Source organism: Hylobates moloch, unplaced genomic scaffold (genome assembly GCF_009828535.3).
Source record: "Hylobates moloch isolate HMO894 unplaced genomic scaffold, HMol_V3 SCAFFOLD_6, whole genome shotgun sequence".
Taxonomy (NCBI): domain Eukaryota; kingdom Metazoa; phylum Chordata; class Mammalia; order Primates; family Hylobatidae; genus Hylobates; species Hylobates moloch.
In genome coordinates this window covers 5,961,119-5,980,049 of record NW_026652281.1, presented here as the reverse complement: position 1 = coordinate 5,980,049, position 18,931 = coordinate 5,961,119, and the positions used below count along the sequence as shown (strand labels likewise).

The 18,931-nt window shown below is 56.9% G+C and overlaps 2 protein-coding genes across 8 annotated transcripts; one reads left to right on the top strand and one right to left on the bottom strand.

The window, feature by feature from the left end:
• Positions 1-66: 66 nt before the first annotated feature.
• TAF1C (TATA-box binding protein associated factor, RNA polymerase I subunit C) lies at positions 67-12,444 on the bottom strand. Of its 5 annotated transcripts, none has more exons than XM_058440432.1 (15): positions 12,405-12,444; positions 6,580-6,628; positions 5,410-5,491; positions 5,123-5,220; positions 4,957-5,046; positions 4,789-4,862; positions 3,919-4,157; positions 3,654-3,770; positions 3,453-3,570; positions 3,299-3,370; positions 3,013-3,148; positions 2,728-2,871; positions 1,855-2,029; positions 1,631-1,768; positions 67-1,535 (listed from the first exon to the last, which is right to left on the bottom strand). In XM_058440432.1, the coding sequence occupies exons 3-15, from the start codon at positions 5,426-5,428 to the stop codon at positions 625-627; spliced, it is 2,331 nt and encodes a 776-aa protein (XP_058296415.1). In that variant the 5' UTR covers positions 5,429-5,491; positions 6,580-6,628; positions 12,405-12,444; the 3' UTR covers positions 67-624. The 5 variants fall into 5 exon arrangements, with proteins under 5 accessions (XP_058296415.1, XP_032012199.1, XP_058296414.1 ...); XM_032156308.2 differs by lacking the exon at positions 12,405-12,444 and adding an exon at positions 8,630-8,786 and having other exon boundaries at positions 6,580-6,789; XM_058440431.1 differs by lacking the exon at positions 12,405-12,444 and adding an exon at positions 8,630-8,769 and having other exon boundaries at positions 6,580-6,718.
• Positions 12,445-12,590: 146 nt separating this feature from the next.
• ADAD2 (adenosine deaminase domain containing 2) lies at positions 12,591-18,580 on the top strand. Of its 3 annotated transcripts, XM_058440439.1 has the most exons (11): positions 12,618-13,073; positions 15,436-15,678; positions 15,872-16,012; positions 16,363-16,410; positions 16,499-16,624; positions 16,720-16,870; positions 16,954-17,121; positions 17,239-17,468; positions 17,550-17,793; positions 18,070-18,190; positions 18,286-18,554. In XM_058440439.1, exons 1-11 carry the CDS (start codon positions 12,665-12,667, stop codon positions 18,388-18,390), a joined length of 1,986 nt encoding a protein of 661 aa, XP_058296422.1. In that variant the 5' UTR covers positions 12,618-12,664; the 3' UTR covers positions 18,391-18,554. The 3 variants fall into 3 exon arrangements, with proteins under 3 accessions (XP_032011775.1, XP_058296422.1, XP_058296421.1); XM_032155884.2 differs by lacking the exon at positions 15,436-15,678 and having other exon boundaries at positions 12,591-13,073; positions 18,286-18,580; XM_058440438.1 differs by lacking the exon at positions 15,436-15,678 and having other exon boundaries at positions 12,623-13,073; positions 18,049-18,190.
• Positions 18,581-18,931: the final 351 nt, after the last annotated feature.

Sequence of the window (18,931 nt, the reverse complement as noted above, 5' to 3'; positions counted from 1 at the left end):
TGAGCTCAGTGTCAGATAGTAGCTGTGGCGGGACGCTGTCCAGCCTAAAAAGCGTGACCATTCCAATTCATCTTCAGCTGACAAGTTTAATCCCTGAACCTGGATCCAAGGCATCTCCCTGTACAAAACATCAGACTGGGGCAGAGATTGACAAAGCAACCCAAAACAGCAGCTGCCAACCGCCGCTGGGCCCACCTCATCAGCAGCTCTGCAGGAGCCTCACTCCACCCTCACCAAACACAAGGAGCCAGCACTACTGGCCCCCATTTCACCAGACAGGAAGGCGTGAGAACTGAGGGACCTGCCTGAGGCCCCCACAGCTGAGGCGCAGCGGAGCCCTGCCTCCCGGCACAGACTAGAATCCCAGCAACACAGGCCCGTCGGCACCTCCAACCTGCCTTTCGGGATGATCTTCAGGCGAATATACAAAATACAAAAGAAGCTACTATTGTATTTTGTTGCCTTGTCCCTTCAACTTGGCTCCAAACTGCTTGGCTCATCATCACAGTGGCCTCCAGAAGGTGGCGAGCTCTGCTTCTCAAGTTTCAACTGTGGAAGGCACATCTGGTCCCGGAGGAAGGATGAGGGGCTCTCTGGGGCTTCAGGGCAGCCCACCTTGCGTCATCAGAAGCCCATTCGAGGCTTCTTCCGGAGGGGCTGAGAGCCAGAGAGGACGGGTGTGTGCTGCTGGGAGCGAGTGGCCCGGACGCTGGAGGCCTGGGAGGAGGGGGGTGTGGCGGCACAGCCTGGGGTGTCCCTTTGGGGTGGGGGCTTGGCCACGTAGTCACGGAGCATGTGCTGCCGCTCTGATGGGATGCCCTGGACACACACGTTAGGAGTCAACTCCTGGGAGGGCGGGGTCACGGGGGGCAGGGGCAGAGCATCAGCAGGTGGCCACTCAGGGCTGTGAGGGGGGCTGGTATCCTCTGAGGGGTCCACATGGCCACTGAGCGAAAAGGTGCTGGACAGCTGGGTCCGGCGCTTGGGCCGCCTGCTCTGTCTCCCGGGCCCTGAGGTCCTGCCCTGCTGCCTCTCCCACCAGGCAGCCCCTCGGCCTGCCCAGGCTTCCTCCAGGCGCTCACTGAGCTTGTCCTCTGGGCCTGACTCGGGTGCAGGGGGTGGCTCTGCCGACGGGAGGGAGCCCAGGTCTCTCTGCAGCAGGAGCCGCCCTTGGGCCATGGCCTTACGGAGCACACCCAGCCGCTGCCCTTCCTCTTCCTCCCTCCGCAGCTCTGTAATGCCCAGCAGCTGGCGGTGGGTGAAGGTGGGTGCCGTCCACACAGGAGGAGCCAGGGGCACTTTGAGCAGGGCCTTCAGCCACTGGCTGCAGCCGGCAGTGTCCTGGGAGGTCCAGGAAGCTGTGGGGGCATGCAAGTCAGGTTGGGTGTCGCCGGGAGGCCCGGCATCTCTGCGGAGGCTGGAGTCCATCTGGGGGCGGAGCTGCTGGTAGAAGACATCTCCCGCCGCCGAGAGCTGGAAGAGCACCAGGCCTGGTGTGGGCGCCGAGGGCACGGGCGGGACGACGGCAGCCAGACCTGGCGACGGGAATGACAATGACCTCCAGGGCCTAGCGCGGGGAGGGGATGTTTTCCACTGCACCCCCCAAGCTCGCTCCCCCGCCCCAGCAGACCTATGGTCGGTGCTTTCAGGCGCTCCTGCAGCCGCCACTGGATCTTAGGTTCCAGCAGAGGAAATGCAGGGAGGGAGTCGGTCCTGGAAGGAAGAGACTGGGGGGGGCCTGCCAGGCGGGGCACTGACGCCCCTTCTCCTGAGGAAGGACAGACAGCTGAGGCCCTGTACAGGCCCCGACCGCCCCATCTCCCGCACGCCACCCACCCTGGCCTGGACCCTCACCTGCCAGGTGCAGCAGCTGCAGCTGCCCACCCTGGCCTCCGAGGAGCAGGGGCTGCACGCAGCTGGGCCGGGGCGGAGGCAGCAGTTGGGCCAGCAGGAGCGGGGAGGGGAGGCCATGGTTCCACTTCAGCATCGGTACCAGCGGAAGGCGCTCGTCCACTAGGTAGAGAGAGAACTGGGGCCCGAGAAAGAAGGGGGATGTGGCCGAACTTGGGAGCTGAGCTGAGCAGTGGCTCTCCAGGCCCCATGTGGCTCTCCGGGTGAGTGCAGAGCCCTGAGGGGCAGCAGCATCTCCCATCAGCCTCCACGTGCCTCTTAGACCGCACCTGCCAGCCCTGAACAGGTGCCGCTTCCTTCACCAATTCTGACCAACAGCCCAGTGGACAGACAGAACAAGTGGGAAAGGGGTGCTCAGAAGAGGTGTGGGGGAGCCTTGCCAGCAGAAACCTGCCCGGCCTTCCCGAAGCCACCCCCACTCTCCTGACCCCGGAGCCTGTGCTCGAGGCACACCTACGAACGTCCCCAGGAGGGTGGGTGGAGGATAAACCTGCTTCCTCAGAGCCCCCACCTCCTGCACCGCAGAAACTGTCCAGCTCTGCATGGAAGCGCCACCCTGAGGCCCCTCCTCCCCTGCTCCACCCCTGGCTGCACCTCAAAGCCCTACTAAGGGGAGGCCCTGGGAGAGCTTCCCCACCTGCCTGTTAGCACCGGCTGTGGGATCCACTGCGTGTTTGGGCCACAGATTTATCCAGGGTTGAGTTTGGTTTGCTGGGTGGTTGTCTGGGCCCAGCAGAGCCGCTGGTAAGCAGCAGCCTCTAGTGACCATCTGAGACAGGGCAGAGGCAGGGCGGGGCAGTGTTGTGTGCCACTTACCTGGGTACAGACGAGATGGAGAGTAGGGGGGAGGCATTTGGGGCTGGAGTGCCCCAGGTACTGGGTGAGCAGGACACGTTCCCCTTTCTGGCACGAAGCCTCTGCCCCCAAACGAAAAAGCAACAGACCACAGCCCGGCGGGCCCTGGAAGACAAACACAGGGTCAGCCCTCCCCACTGTCCCAGGCCCGTGACGCTGTCCTCGCCCAGGCCGCAGCCAGCCTGGGACTCACCGCTCTGCGGCCGCTCCCGCAGTCGGGGCAGGTCTCCCGCTGCCACCCCATACCTGAGTGTCAAGCATCTTCACTCCAGTGCGGTCACCCACAGTCAGCACCCGAGGGTGGGCAGTGAAGTCTGCCCAACGCCAGGAAGAGGAGTCCCGGAACACAAGGGTCTCAGGGTCCTTGTAGATTTGCTGCAGCCTTGGGGAGACAGGCAAGCCATGGGCAGGGGGACAGGCAAGCCACGGGCGGGGGGACAGGCTGATGTGGAAGGGGCTCAAGGGTCGTGACATGCTGAACAGGGCAGAGTTCAGTTTGTTAGGGTGGGGGTTTCACAGGAAGCGGCAATACCCGTCCTCGGGGCTCCACAGGCAGACAGCTCCCGAGCGGCTGCAGATGGCGAGCTCCCCGGGCAGATGAGGGCTACAGGGCAGGAATGCATTCACATCGGGCTGCTACCCCTGCCCCCAGCCCCTCCTCACTGACCAACCTGGCTCCCCCTCACCTGAGGCCGATCCCTGTGGCCCCTTTCTCCACCTGCATTGCCTGCAGAAGGGTTGGCTGCCACTGTTTACCAAACTTCCACACGGCACAGTGGTAGTCAGAGCGGACGGCCAGCAGAGCTGAGCAGGGATGGAAAGGGTCAGGGGTCAGGGGTCAGGTAGCAGGTCAGCCAGTGAGGGAGGAAAGTGTGTAAGGGCCTTACTTTCTCCCTGGACGGTGCATGTCACCACCTGCCGGACAGGTCCCTGGAGCTGGATGCGTCCAGGGTTCCCAAGGAATTGGGGATTGTCACCTGGGGTCAGAACGACCTCTTGGAAATCTGGGCCTCTCGCTAAGGATCAGTGCGCGAGCTATGGTCACTGCAAACCCCTCCCCCCAAATTCCTGCCCTTCTCTGGACCATGCCAAGAGCACCTCCTGTGCCAGAGGGGAGCCCACTGGAATCTCCTGTCTCGCAAGAAAGGATACGCAGCCTGTCCAGGGCGCCTCCAGCAGGGTAGACCAGCTGCCCGAACTGGGGTGTCCTTCCAGGCACCCAAGCCAGCGCGCCCCCAGTGCAGGCCTCATCCAGAAGCAGCTGCTCCCACCGCAGCACCAGCTCCTCGTGTAGCAGCTCTGCCAAGTGGCTCGCCACTGATGTGCCCAGGATGGGGCCCCCGAGGATAGAGAAGCGGCGCTGTCGGTTGCTGAGGTAAGCCCAGGGACACCTGGGGACCAGAGAACAGCAGGAGGATCACTCAGTGGCACTCAGGGGAGGACAGGTCCCATCCCAAGGAGACCAAGTGCAGTGGACACATTTCTTATTTCCCTAGAATTTCTTCCTTTGGGAAACCACCCCATCCTGTTCCCATGCCCCGGAAGCAATCGTGTGACCCAGACCTGGCCACCAACAATATTCCATTGCCCTCGCCACAGTGAATGGTTCACAGACGGGTGTGAGACCCAAGCCAAGCCAACCAAAGTCCTTTCTGGGACTTCTGGTGCCTCAGGAAGGACACTGGCTCTTTCCTTAGATCATAAGCCATCTTGCTGCTACCTAGAGACAGCCTGTCTAGGAACTGTGCAGGGAGAGGCAAGTGGACGAGAGAGTAAAGAGAGACACAGCTCTATGAACATTATTTGAACATCTGGATGCAGCCGTGCCTGAAGTCCACAAATGTAAATCTGCTTTCCCCTGAGATGATTTGGAGTTGGAAGTCTGGTACAAGAAAGTACAGCTCAGACCGCATGGAGCAGGGGGGAAGTGGGTATGACGGAAAGCTGGATGTGCATCCTAGCACCTCCTACATCCCCACCACCAGCTATGCCTATCCATCTCCTTTCTCATTAGCCACTTGCCCCCAGGGCTGGTGTCCACCGAGGTCCTGGAGCAGCTTCTTCACACTGACCACTGTCTTCTTCTTAGTGCGGCTCTGCATGGAAAGGCCTTGTCAAGCTCACACACCCTCGAGTTCACCCCTGAAGGAGAGCAGGGAGTCCCTACCCCTGGTGTCACAGGCCACTCACCCCTGCTCCCTCCAGCTTGAAATTCTCCAGCATCAGCTTCCCCAGGGGTGCAAAGGCTACGTCTCCATGATCCCAGAGGAACCGGCTGATCTGGGAAGAGGAGGAGGCCAGGTCGCTAAGCACAGTCTCCAGGCGACGCAGCACTGTCCTCCGTGGGCCCACTCACCTGCTCAGTAACATCCAGCACGACTCGGGGCCGCTTCCGATACCGGTACCCTCCGCGGAAAAGCAGGTCCCGGGCAGTCAGGCCAGGGTCCCAGGGATCTGAGAAGGAGGTTACGGAAAGGGCTGGGGAGGGCACAGGAGTGCGGCCAGATGCCCTGGGTGACTGGAGGTATCCAAGGGCCCTGAGCGGGCACAGGCTTAGCAGGGAGAGGAAGGTCTCAGGAGTGAGAGAAGCGGGAAGAATTGGGGGAGCAGTGTGGAGTGAGCCCGGGCGAATGAGACCCTTACCGACGAGGGGAGGCAGCATGGGGAGAGGCCCAGGGGTTGCCGGCTCCCAAAGCAGGTCCTTGGTCACATGCAGTACCCGATTCTGAAGGGAGGACAATCACAAGGACAGTATCATGATGGGTGCCTTCCCTGGGCCAGGCTGTGCGCAGGCATTCATCTTTTATCAACTCATCCAATCCTCACGACAATCCTGCGAAGCTGGGATGACTGGCATTGTCATTTTACTGATGAAGAAACTGAGGCACACTGCCACCTGCCCCAGATGACACAGCCAGTCAAGAGAAGAGCTGGGATGTGAACCCAGGCAGCCTGACCTCAGAACTCATGTTTCCGACCTCCACCCACGGGAGGAGAGCCCCATTGGGGCTCTCAAAGAAGGAAGCCCCTCATGCCACCAGTGGCTGGTCCACATCCCACTTAACCTCACTTCCATTCAGGAGACCTTGCAGTCACTCTGGGAGCCCAGCAGGCGGCTCCACCTCCCTTTGCTGGGCTGGCCTGAGATGTTTCAGCTCAAACATTCAGGGGACAAAAGAGCTAGCAAACCAGACTCCCAGAGGAGCCCCAATTTGACGCCAGACCTTCCCTCGTAAGGAGGCCATCCCTGACCCCCGTTCCCCAAGCCTCCGCTCCACTGTCTCTCTTTTTATTTGCTCGCTCACTTGCCTCTGCCAGGCTTCATTCCTAGACAGGGTGTTTCCAAGGGGAACTAGGTGGCTGAGGATTCCAAGTAAAGGGCCAGTGTCCCTCCAGAGGCACCAGAAACCCTGGCAGGTCTATCCTCCCCTCTCCCAATCCTACTGTGCTGTTTCAGCATCCTTCTGGTTTCATTCCAAGCTCTGATCACATTTTGTAAACACCTTATCCATTGGATAAAGTGCACTTGTTTATTCTCGCTCAACTCAGCTCTCCCTTCCAGGAAGGGAGGCGTCAACTGACTGATTCAGGCAGCATTCTCAGGGTCTCATAAGGGACCCGGCATAGTGGGGGCATCCGTCTAGGGATGGCAGGGTAGCCCATGTACCCCAGAAAAGGTGGCACAGCCTGTGTCTCAGCAGACTCGCGTGAATGCCACCACTCTGTGGCCTTGTCAACTGGTGTGAATGTGAGACGGGGGACCCAGGGAAGGGTTGCCCCTGGAGCTGCCAGGGCCCCTGCCTCCATCCTCACCTCTGAGTTCTGGGGCTGGGCCTCTGGCAGAGTCAGCGCGTCTTGCCAGCTGCACATGAAAGAGAGGTCAGGGACGTCGCTCAGACCAAGGGGGCCAGTCATAAACAACGCAGGGCGGAGGGAGCCGGGGAAGTCCATCCTGGAAACAAGGACCAAGCACCACACTGGTCACCTCGAGAGACTGGAAGCTGGTAAGGGGCACCAGAGTTCCTGAGGAGTGAAAAGTGCACTATGGGAAGCATATGTTCTTTGAGGAAGCAGTTAACAAAAAACAAATATGTAGCCCAAAGCCAAGCAGTAATGAGAACTGTATTAAAGCCAACCACCCGTCCAGGAGAAGAGGATCTAGTAATGGGCTGAGGGCGTGGTTTCAGCAAAGCCAGCCAGGAAAAGCCTCGTTGAGAAGGTGGCCTTTGAGCACAGCCTGAACCTAGTGAAGGAGAGAACCACGTACACAACTGGGAAGAGGGTTCCAGGCCGAACGGTCAACAACTGTGAAAATCCTAGAGCAGTGAAGTGTGTGAGAAAACGAGGCAGCCAGAGTGAGCGAGGTGGCGAGCGGTGCAGATGGAGTCAGATAGACGGCAAGGGGCAGCCTCTCTCACAGCTCCTAAGTACCGTCATCATACATTTACAGACTATACCCCCAAGACGCTCGAGTTACTCCACAGCCAGGGACTGCATCTCAGCATCATCTTCCTACTGTCAAGCACAGTGCCTCCCAGAAAAATGCACTACGGCTTGAATATAAGTAAATTTCTATCACAAGGGTCCGGGCGCGGTGGCTCATGCCGGTAATCCTAGCACTTTGGGAGGCCGAGGGGGGCGGATCACCTGAGGTCGGGAGTTCGAGACTTGCCTGACCAATGTGGAGAAACCCGGTCTCTACTAAAAATACAAAATTAGCCGGGCGTGGTGACGCATGCCTGTAATCCTAGCTACTCGGGAGGCTGAGGCAGAATTCCTTGAAGCCGGGAGGCGGAGGCTGCGGTGAGCTGAGATCGCGCCATTGCCCTGCAGCCTGGACAACAAGAGCGAAACTCCATCTCAAGAAAAAAAAAATTATATCACAAGGCTTTGGTAAATGCAGTCCTCTAGAAGTATGAGCAGCCATAGCATCCCTCCTTTTTAATTAACAAAAATAACAGGGGCAAAAATAACAGCAGCGCTCACTGACCAAGCGCCAGCATCTATCTGCCAGGCGCATGCTAAACGCTGCACTCTTCTAGCGCTGTCCCTGTTACGGAGTTCAGGAAACAAAGGCTCAGCAAGAACTTTAGTCTAACAGCTCTTAGCTGCCACAGCCAAGACTTGATTCCCATCCGATTCAGAGGCAGAGCTCTGAACCACTTGGCTCTCGCATGCACCGAAATGCAAACGTTAGCATTAGAGTCTCGCTAAACAAAAATCTTTTCCCTTTGGCGGGGTGCGGTGGCTCCTGCCTGTAATCCCACCACTTTGGGAGGCCAAGGCGGGCGGATCACTTGAGGCCAGAAGTTTGAGACCAGCCCGGCCAATACAGTGAAACCCTGTCTCTACTAAAAATACAAAAATTAGCCGGGCGTGGTGGTGTACACCTGTAATCGCAGCTACGGAGGAGGCTGGGCACGAGAATCGCTTGAATCTGGGAGGCAGAGGTTGCAGTGAGCCAAGATCATGCCACAGCACTCCAGCCTGGGTGACAGAGCAAGGCTCTATTTCAAAAATAAAACAGAAACAGAAATATTTTCTCTTGGAACCCCATAGCCTGAAACGATCCTAGGCAGGCGGAGGGCGCTGGTGGAGAGCACGACCCTACAAAAGCCCTCAGACAAGGAAGCCTCGACTTCCCCGGCCGCCTTCCCGCCCTCGCTGCTGGCTCTCCAGGGACCCTTTAGACCTCCAAGGCTACAGAACTCAGTCGGGTCCGCACTAACGACAGGCCGGGGACTGCGAAACGTGAGCCTGCCGCGGGAACTGGGGATTGGGGGAGTCCCTCCCGTCCTACATCTGCGGGTCCACTCCTCTCGAACACGCCCAGTCCGGGGAGGGGGCGCATGCATGCACTTACGTGACCCCGGCCTCGTCGTGGTCGTCTGGAAAATGGGTCTCGGCGTGATGCTCGCCGGACCGTGGCACCACGAGGGAAATCTCAAGTAGAACCCCAGCTTTGGCACTCAGGATGGGTCAGCCCCGCCGCCGCTACTCACGGTCTTCCGGTTTGGGCCGGAAGTGCCTCCTGGGGAGGCAGGAAGTCCCACCTCCCAGCCAGGTCTGTTAGGGTCCTGGCGCGCCCCCTCCCGGGAGGAGAGGGAACGGGCGTGCAGGCGGCGCGTGCGCAGCGGAAATAAAGCTCCCTTGAGTCTCAATAGTGGAGATCGGCTGGACTTAGGTTCGAATCCCACATCTACTCCACCAATTTCCTCAGAGTTGTATTAAATTAATCACTTAATGAACTCCCAGAGAACACCTACTATAAGCCAGACCTGTATTAGTCAGTAGGTATTCTACTGATTGTCCTTAAATCCGAAGAAGCGAGCTTCACAAATAAGGGTACAAATACCTCCTGAGAGTGAAGCTTTTCCAGGGGTGGTCAGGCAGGGAGAGCTTTAGGCAGTGGTCCTCTTACTCTAGCTAGTGTGCGTCAGCAGTAGCACCTGGGGGGCTTGTTAAAACACAGTCTCCAATTCGGTGAGTCTGGGGTGGGGCCTGATAATTTGCCTAAGTTCCCAGGTGATGCTGATACTGCTTATCTGGGGGCCATGCTTCAAGAACCAGTGTCCAGTCATAAACCTTACCGTTATCCTAACATAGTACTTCTCAAACTTGAGTGAGCCTTACAACCACCAGGGGGGCTTGTTACAAGTTTGCTAGGCTCCACCCTACCGCTGCCCTCCGAGTTGCTGATTCAGTAGATCTGGGATGTGGCCCAAGAGTCTGCGTTTCTAGCAAGTTCCCGGATGATGCTGGTCCAGGGGCCATAGTTTGAGAACCATTGCTTTAAAGAATCAATTTCCAAATTCTCAGCTGTCATCTATATCTTTATTTTTTTGAGATGGAGGCTAGAGTGCAATGGCGCGATCTCGGCTCACTGCAACCTCCGCCTCTTGGATTCAAGCAATTCTTCTGCCTCAGCCTCCTGAGTAGCTGGGATTACAGGCCTGCGCCACTATGCCCGGCTAATTTTTGTATTTTTAGTAGAGACGGGGTTTCACCATGTTGGTCAGGCTGAGTCTTGAACTCCTGACCTCAAGTGATCCGCCTGCCTAGGCCTCCCAAAGTGCTGGGATTACAGGATGAGCCACCGCACCTGGCCTATATTGTTTTTATCTGGAAGTCTTTACCTGGACTAAAAGTGTCAGCAGGGCTGTGTTCCTTTTGGGAGGCTCTAAGGAAGACTCCCCTGTCTTACCTTTTCTGGCTTCTGGAACCTGCCTGCGTTACTTGGCTCATGACCTCTTTCCATCTTCAAAGCCAGCAATGCCAGTCGGATTCTTCTTATGAGACCATCTCTCTGGTTTTGACTCTTCTGTCTCCCTCTTTCCCGTGGATGGACCCATGTGATTATAGTGGGCCCACCCAGGTAATCCAGGATAATCTCCCTATTTTATTTATTTTATTTTTTTGAGACAGGGTCTCACTCTGTCGCCCAGGCTAGGGTGCAGTGGTACCATCATGGCTCACTGCAGCCTCAACTTCCCAGGCTGAGATGAATCTCCCACCTCATTCTCTCGAGTAGCTGGGATTACAGGCAAGCACCACCATGCCTGGCTAATTTTCTTTCTTTTTATTTTTTTTTTGAGACAGAGTTTCACTCTTGTCACCCAGGCTGGAGTGCAGTGGTGTGATCTTGGCTCACTACAACCTCCACCTTCCAGGTTCAAACGATTCTCCTGCCTCAGCCTCCCAAGTAGCTGAGACTACAGGCACCTGCCACCACACCCAGTTAATTTTTGTATTTGTAGTAGGGACGGGGTTTCACCATATTGGCCAGGCTGGTCTTGAACTCCTGACCATGTGATCCACCCGCCTTGGCCTCCCAAAGTGCTGGGATTACAAGTGTGAGCCACCACGCCCGGCCTAATTTTTGTAGTTGTGAGCCCTATTTTAAAGCCAGCTGATTAGCAACCTTACTTCCACCTGCAACCTTAATGCCCCCTTGCCAAATAATATACTCATAGGTTCTGGGGATTAGGCTGTAGACATCTTTGAGGGAACCATTATTTTGCCTACCACACTAATATTCTACATTACCCTTATAAAACACCTATCCAGCTTTGGCACTGGGAAGCCAATTCCATTTCTTCCTTCGCTCCGTTCTCTGAATAAGCCATTATCAATTTGCTTTTGTAACTGACATATACTTAACATGCAGTAAAGCACTTTGGGAGGCCAAGGTGGGAGGGTTGCTTGAGTCCAGGAGTTCAAGACCAGACTGGTCAACAGAGCAAAACCCCCATCTCTACAAAATTTTTTTCTAAAAAGAAAATTCCCTGGTGCCACTTTCCAGTCAATACTTTCTTCAAGAGGGAACTACTATTTGGACTCTTATCACCATAGATTAGTTTTGCCAGTTCAAGAACTTTACATAAGTGGAATCATGGAGAGGATGTGTCTGGCTTCTTCCATGCCATGTGCCTAATAGATTCACCTGTGTTGTGCACGCAGCTGTTGGTTCCTTTTTAAATTACTGAGTCATGTTCCATTGTATGAAGATATCATTGATTTGTTCACACAACCTCCTGTTGGTGAGCGTTTGGGTCGTTACTGGGTTTGATGGCTTTGTGGAAGCCTCTCTGTGGATATGTGCAGCCCTCAGTCCATTTCTGGACATCTGCTCTGCTGTCCCTTCACTCTCCTGGGCCTCGTCCCACTCTCTGGGCTGCACACACACACAAAATAGAATTGTTCTTCCTGATGTCAATCCTTGACATGTTGGGGAGGCTGACTACCCAGCCCACCACACCTGCTTCTTCCAAGTCAAAGGTTCTGGGAGGACTCCACCACCTGGTCCTCAGATGTCCCAGCATCCTCACTGTCACAATCCTGGAGAGCACTGCCACGCCCAGCTTCAGCAGCAGCAGCAGCAGCAAGCACTGTGACGAATCTTACACTGGTCATGCTTTCCCAAGTTAGTGGCTACTGTAAGACTCCGTTAAACTTCCAGCCTCCTTCAAGCAAATACGCGTTGCATCACAGTAAGCCTCGTGTAAATTGTCTTCATCCCTGTCTTCATCTTATTTTTCCTATGTCTCTTGATCTGTAGCTCCTCACTTTAAACAATTGTTATCTTGTCATATTTGTATGAATCGACTCAAAATCCCTTCTTGGCGGGAAAAAGGCAGAGTATCACATGGCTGCTTTTTAAAAAAATTTTATTTATGTATTTTTTGAGACGGAGTCTTGCTCTCTTGCCCAGGCTGGAGTGCAGTGGCGCAATCTCAGCTCACTGCAGCCTCCTCCTCCCAGGTTCAAGCGGTTCTCTTGCGTCAGTCTCCTGAGTAGCTGGGACTACAGGTGTGCACCACCACGCCTGGCTACATTTTGCATCAAATGGCTAATTCTTGGCCTGAGAACACTTATGTTTGGCTTCAGAAAGGCCTGCAGTGAAATTTTATATCCAACGATCCTGCTGACAGTGTGAACCCCTAATTCCTGTGTTGAAGTCTCCAGGCTCAGCCAGTGAAGCAGCTGAGCAGCCTGTGATGTCGAGGTGTCTAGGGGCCTAGGACAGGAGCTAGAGTGTGAAACTGGACCTGAGGGCTCCAGATACTCCTCCCCTGCCTTCCAGGCTCCGGGACCACCCACGGTTAAAGAAGCAGCTGCTAGAGCAACCCCTCACCCACCCGCCGGAACTTGCGTCCAGGCCGTGGGACGTCTCAGCCATAAGCATCCAAGCTGCCGCAGTTGGGAGACTGGCCTTCCCATTGGCAGGGTGTACTGTCCATCACAGATCTAAGGGCTCTCATTGGCTAGCGATATGGCGGGGTGGAGCTCACCACGCTTTGTCCGCGTGCTCCCCACGTGAAGGCACCCGCCCTGCGCGTGTGAAAAGGCGAGAGCAGCGCGAGATAGGGCCCAGCGCCTCAGATCTTCGTTGGTGGCCATGGCTTCGGCTTCTAAGGGCGCTGCCGACGGCAGTGGCAGGAAGCCCCGCCTGGCTGCATCGTTGCCGATCAGCCCCGAGCCCCGCCCCTGGCGACCGCTACCCGCCCGGGCCCAAGGTGCCTGGGAGCCCGCGCCCGCGATGGACCATGCGGAGGGCGGGTGGCCCCAGGTCTCGGTGTTGAGGGACATTGGGCCTGAGGCAGGGGCCGGAGGCGGGGAACCGGGGGCAGCCCGGGCATGGGAAAACTTGGGAGAACAGATGGGGAGGGCCCCGAGGGTCCCTCTGCCCCCCGCAAGGCTGAGCCTGCTGCTCAAAGACCCACCTGCCAGCCAGGCCGTGTCCTTGCTCACGGAGTACGCGGCCAGCCTGGGCATCTTCCTGCTCTTCCGGGAGGACCAGCCACCAGGTGAGGCCGGGCCGGGGCGTGGGTGTGCCAGAGGGCAGAGCCACGGAGGGTGGGTCCTAGGACGTGGGGAGGGGGTCTGGGGAAGGTGGACTTTGGTCCCTATGCTCAGAGACACCGCCAGAGCAGGACCTGGCCTGAGCTTGGGACCTTGGGACCTTGGGGTGGACCCTGCTGTGAGCAGCGATCTCCAAGGATCACCAGCCACACCAGATGCTCAACTGTGAAAGGGTCATGGCAGGTGAACGTTCTTCCCACCTGACTTCCAGGGAGGTTAAGGCCGCCTGGTATTTCTGCATACGTTTTTAGAGCCACTTAACATGCAATTTAAGTTGCCATGCTAGCACTGGAGATACCGGAATGGAAGCCACTCTCCTGACTTAAAGACGTTATTAAGCACAGTTTGGTAAGGGTAATGAATACCGTGTACATGATACAGAGGGAAACCGTTATTTCCTCTTCTTCAGTACATACCCCTCAAATCCCTTAACTCAGAGTGATTGTTTTGTTTTGTGTTTTGGATTTTTTTTGAGACAGGGTCTTACTCTGTTGCCTAGACTGGAGTGCGGTGGAACAAGCTTGCCTCACTGCAGTCTCCGCCTCCTAGGCTCAAGTGATACTCCTGCCTCAGCCTCCCGAGGAGCTGGGACTACAAGTGGACTCCACTACACCTGGCTAATGTTTGTATTTTTTTTGTAGAGATTATGTGGTTTTACCATGTTGCCAAGATTGTTCTTGAAGTCCTGGGCTCAAGCTATCCGCCCTCCTGGGCCTCCAAAGTGCTGAGATTACAGGCATGAGCCACCACACTTGGCCCAGAGTTTTAATTTAAAAGTTAATTGCAGACATTATGCTCCTTACCTGTAAATACATTCACGTTTTTTTGTTTGTTTTTCTTTTTTCTTTCTTTTTGAGATGGAGTTTCACTCTTGTGGCCCAGGCTGGAGTGCAATGGCACGATCTCAGCCCACTGCAACCTCTGCCTCCCGAGTTCAAGCGATTCTCCTACCTCAGCCTCCCGGGTAGCTGGGATTACAGGTGTCCACACCAAGCCCGGCTAATTCAGTTTTGTATTTTTAGTAGAGATGGCATTTCACCATGTTGGCCAGGCTAGTCTCAAACTCCTGACCTCAGGTGATCCGCCTGCCTTGGCCTCCCAAAGTGCTGGGATTATAGGCGTGAGCCACCTTGCCCAGCCCTCTTTTTTTTTTTTTCTTTGAGACAGAGTCTTGCTCTGTCACCCAGTTGGAGTGCAGTGGTGAGATCTCAACTCACTGCAACCTCTACCTTTCAAATTTCAACGATTCTTGTGCCTCAGCCTCCTGAGTAGCTGGAATTACAGACTTGTGCCACCATGCCCAGCTAATTTTTTTGTGTTTTAGTAGAGATGGGGTTTCACCATGTTGGACATGCTGGTCTTGAATTCCTGTCCTCAGCCCCAAAAAGTGCTGGGATTACAGGAGTGAGCCACTGTGCCCGGCCTCATGTGTATTTCTTAAAAACAAGGGCATCTCTTATGTAACTACGATACAGTTATCAAATCCTGGAAATTTAACATGGATATAATACCATCTTCTAATTTCTATTCACATTCAAATTTTGCCAGTTGTCCCAGTAATGACCTCATGGCCATTGTTTCCCATCCCGGTGTGGCGTTCCAGTTAGCTGCCACGCCTCTTTAATCTCTTACCTGAAACAGTTGCTGTCTTTGTCTTTCACAACTTTGATGTCTTGGAAGAGTAAGGGCCGGTAGTTTTGCAAATGTCCTTCAGCTTGGGTTTGTCTGTTTCCTCAGAACCGAGTTCAGGTGATGTGTTATTGAAGTGATGTCGAGTCCTTGGCCACGCATCTCACCAGGAGGTGTGCGATCTTGCTTTGTCCCCTGGCGATGGGAGCTGTGGGGATTTGACTAGGGTGGCGTCTACCAGGTGTCTTCACTTTCTCCTTTGTGCTGAATAGTCATCCAGGGGAGGCATTTGGAGATCATGTAGATATCCTGTCCCCATAACATTGTCACTTGTGGTGTTAGAAAATCATGCTTTGATGGTTCTCGCCAGAATCAGTCGCTGTTAGGATGGCAGCCATGTGCTGGTTTTCTGAGGCCAGCATCCCTTCCACGTCTGTCTGTGGTTGCTGGTTTTGATGCCCGTTTAGAGCAGACAGATCTCAGTGCTAGTGAGGAATGCTGAAACGGGTTCCCTTCCAAAAGGGAAATCCCCAGAGGGGCAGTCCTTGGGAGAAACAATTTAGCAGCAAGTACTGTGAAATTAAATAACCCTGCACCTTTGACCATGTGATCCCAGTTCCAGATTTTTCATCTCTCTTTTGTGTTATAAATAACATCCAAAATGATACTGTTTCATAGAAAAAGTGTTGAAATATAGAGCCCCTGGAGGAGAAGAATTGAAACCAATGTGTCTGTGGCAGGTGGGAGTGCTCAGAGCCTTCCTCCTGAGAACAGGGTGGCGTGGGCTCTGGAGAGGGGACCTGGATTTGGGTCCTGACACAACTTGGGCAAACCGCCTGCCGTTTCTGCTCATCTGTGAAATGGAGTCATGCATCCCTGTTGTGGAGCAGTTGGCTGAGGACTTGGTTGAGTCAGCGATGGGTCACAGCCTGCAGAGGCACCCCAGGATGTGCGCTGCATGGGGTGGCGATGGAGCCCGGTGGAGGAAGGGAAGGGCGGTCAGGGTCTCATTATTCTGGCCGTCCTCGATGTCAGGTGTCAGGAGGAGGCAGAGGTGGTACCTGTCACAAGGTGAAGGCCAGCGGGCTCCTTCCTCACCTGGCTCCTTCCCCAGGTCCCTGCTTCCCCTTCTCTGTGAGCGTGGAACTGGATGGGGTGGTCTGCCCTGCAGGCACTGCCAACAGCAAAACAGAGGCCAAACAGCAGGCCGCGCTCTCTGCCCTCTGCTACATCCGGAGTCAGCTGGAGAACCCAGGTAATGGAGGGAGGGCCAGGCAGCTGAGCCGCAGCTGGGGACAAGAGGCCTGAGGCCGGCAGTCTTGTGGGGAGGCTGAAGTGACTGTGCGTGTGAGCAGGAGGTGGGTTGCTGCACGAACCATCTGAGCATCAGGACATCACCTGCAGGGAGCTGGGGCGGGGGACATGTGCCGGTCCCTGCTTTCATGTCCTCTGGGGACACTGGGGGTGGGGACTGCTAGAAGAGCAGCTCGTGGAATGTCCTGTGTCTGGAAGATGAAAACTTCCTCTCCCCGTCTCCTTGGCTTCCTGAGGGATGGAGGGTGGGCCTTGGCACCCACACCAGCCTGCCCTCCTTGCCTCTTCCAGAGTCCGCCCAGACCTCCAGCCGGCCTCCACTGGCCCCCCTAAGCGTAGGTAGGTGAGCTCTCGCGGACCCAGGCTGTAGTGTCGAGGGGAGAGGCGTGGGCCCCCCTTCTACCTGCACTCTCTCGCCCTGGCGCAGAGAACATCCTGACCCATGAGCAGCGCTGCGCAGCGTTGGTGAGCGCCGGCTTTGACCTCCTGTTGGACGAGCGCTCGCCATACTGGGCCTGTAAGGGGACCGTGGCTGGAGTCATCCTGGAAAGGGGTAGGGATTGCCCCAGCCCCGGCCCTGGCCCCCTGGGAAGGGCCCCCTGAAGCTCCTTGCCTTAGGCTGGGCTGTCTCTGCCCCTTCCTGCACAGAGATCCTGGGTGCCAGGGGCCACGTGAAGGAGATCTATAAGCTGGTGGCCCTGGGCACCGGCAGCAGCTGCTGTGCTGGCTGGCTGGAGTTCTCAGGCCAGCAGCTCCACGACTGCCATGGCCTGGTCATCGCCCGCAGGGCCCTGCTGAGGTGAGGGGCAGTGGGGTGGGCGCCTGACAGCAGCCTTCGCCAGGACAAGGTCTTCCCAACCGACCTCTGCCTGTGACTCCTAGGTTCTTGTTCCGGCAGCTCCTGCTGGCCACACAAGGGGGCCCCAAGGGCAAGGAGCAGTCCGTGCTGGTCCCCCAGCTGGGGCCCGGACCCCCATTCACCCTCAAGCCCCGTGTCTTCCTACACCTCTACATCAGCAACACCCCCAAGGGCGCGGCCCGTGACATCTAGTATGCAGGGCACCTGGGGCAGGCGGGGGATGGGGCTCCCTTGGTTGGGCTGCTGGGTGGGGGCCAGGGTCAGAAGAGCGGCCGTGACGCTGGTGTCTGTCCCCTCCTGGCCCACAGCCTGCCCCCCACCTCGGAAGGTGGCCTCCCGCACAGCCCGCCCATGCGCCTGCAGGCCCACATGCTCGGGCAGCTGAAGCCTGTGTGCTACGTGGCGCCCTCGCTCTGTGACACCCACGTGGGCTGCCTCTCAGCCAGCGACAAGCTGGCACGCTGGGCCGTGCTGGGGCTGGGTGGTGCCCTGCTGGCCCACCTGGTGTCCCCACTCTACAGCACCAGCCTCATCCTGGGTGAGCACGTGGCAAGGGCTGGGGGGTGAGAAGGGAGGGCACGGAGGTCACTCACCTTGTCCTGTCCCTTCTGCCCTGCAGCTGACTCATGCCACGACCCTCCGACTCTGAGCAGGGCCATCCACACCCGGCCCTGCCTGGACAGTGTCCTGGGGCCATGCCTGCCACCTCCCTACGTCCGGACTGCCCTGCACCTGTTTGCAGGGCCCCCGGTGGCCCCTTCCGAACCCATCTCTGACACCTGCCATAGCCTGAGCCTCAACTGGAGCCTGGGGGACCCTGGCATCGAGGTTGTGGATGTGGCCACCGGGCGTGTGAAGGCCAAGTGAGAAGGGCCCCTGGGGCCGGGCTGAGGAGGGGTCCTGGTGATGGAGGGCTCCATGCATGAGCTTCCTCACCTCAGTCTAATCCCACCGCAACCCCGTAGCTCAACCCCTTGGCTCAACCCCTTACTAGCTCTGCAGTGGTGGCCACACCTCTGCCTGCCCTGTGACTCCTGTGACATTGTCACAGTGTGAGAGGAGGTAGTGTGAGGTGTGTAGCAGGCCTGCTGGTCCAGCTTGTATCTCTCTGATCTCAGTGGCATCCTCTCTTCATCCAGTGCCACCCTGGGACCTCCCTCCCGTCTCTGCAAGGCCTCCTTTCTCCGGGCCTTTCACCAGGCGGCCAGGGCTGTGGGGAAGCCCTACCTCCTGGCCTTGAAGACCTACGAGGCTGCCAAGGTCGGTCCCCCCCAAGTCCCGGTCCCTCTCCAGCCGTGCAGTCCCTGCCCCCTGCAGGTACCCCCTCTCACCCCACCTCTCATCTCCCGCCCTAGGCTGGGCCCTACCAGGAGGCTCGCCGGCAGCTGTCTCTCCTCCTGGACCAGGAGGGCCTGGGGGCTTGGCCCTCGAAGCCACTGGTGGGCAAATTCAGAAACTGAAGCCGGCCTCAGCGGGACCAAGGTCCCGGAGCCAAGCTGTACCCCTGCTGGGGGAGTGCCCTATCTGAGGAGGTTGTGGGGAGAACATGGGTTGTGCAGGGTGAAACTGGGGCTGGAGGGAAGAAGGGGCCTCCTGTGGTTGAGAAGCTGCTGCTGCACGTTTGGGCTGGAATAAAGAAGTATTTCTGGTCCCTGTGTGTGTAGTTGGCTCTGTGTGTGTGTGTGTGTGTGTGTGTGTGTGTGTGTATGTGTGTGTGTTTATGTGTGTGTGTGTGTGTATGTGTGTGTGTTGGGGTGGCCAGGGGCCCTTTGTTTGCGGGGAGAGCCCCTCACTCCTCCTTTGGGAAGCCCTGTGTTCACTGGGTTCCCACCTGGATCCTCTCACTGAGTCACTGAATTGTCACCAGAGCCCCTGTTCACAGGGCTGTAGGCAGGTTTAGGAGGGGAGATGACCTCCCCTGGTTCCTCCTGTTTTCCAGCCTGTGTGCTGGAGGAGACCACTGAGGCCACGGGTGGTGGGTGTTGGAAAGCAGGGAGGGCA

Excerpts from the sequence above, each read along its gene's own strand:
- TAF1C (XM_032156308.2), bottom strand. The coding sequence starts at position 6,717 with ATGGACTTCCCCGGCTCCCTCCGCCCTGCGTTGTTTATGACTGGCCCC. Across the intron at positions 5,047-5,122 it reads TGCTGGATGTTACTGAGCAG|ATCAGCCGGTTCCTCTGGGA; the intron begins GTGAGTGGGCCC and ends TCCTCTTCCCAG. Across the intron at positions 3,371-3,452 it reads GCCACAGGGATCGGCCTCAG|CCCTCATCTGCCCGGGGAGC; the intron begins GTGAGGGGGAGC and ends CCTGCCCTGTAG.
- ADAD2 (XM_058440439.1), top strand. The coding sequence starts at position 12,665 with ATGGCTTCGGCTTCTAAGGGCGCTGCCGACGGCAGTGGCAGGAAGCCC. Across the intron at positions 16,013-16,362 it reads GAGTCAGCTGGAGAACCCAG|AGTCCGCCCAGACCTCCAGC; the intron begins GTAATGGAGGGA and ends TGCCTCTTCCAG. Across the intron at positions 17,794-18,069 it reads ACCGGGCGTGTGAAGGCCAA|TGCCACCCTGGGACCTCCCT; the intron begins GTGAGAAGGGCC and ends CTCTTCATCCAG.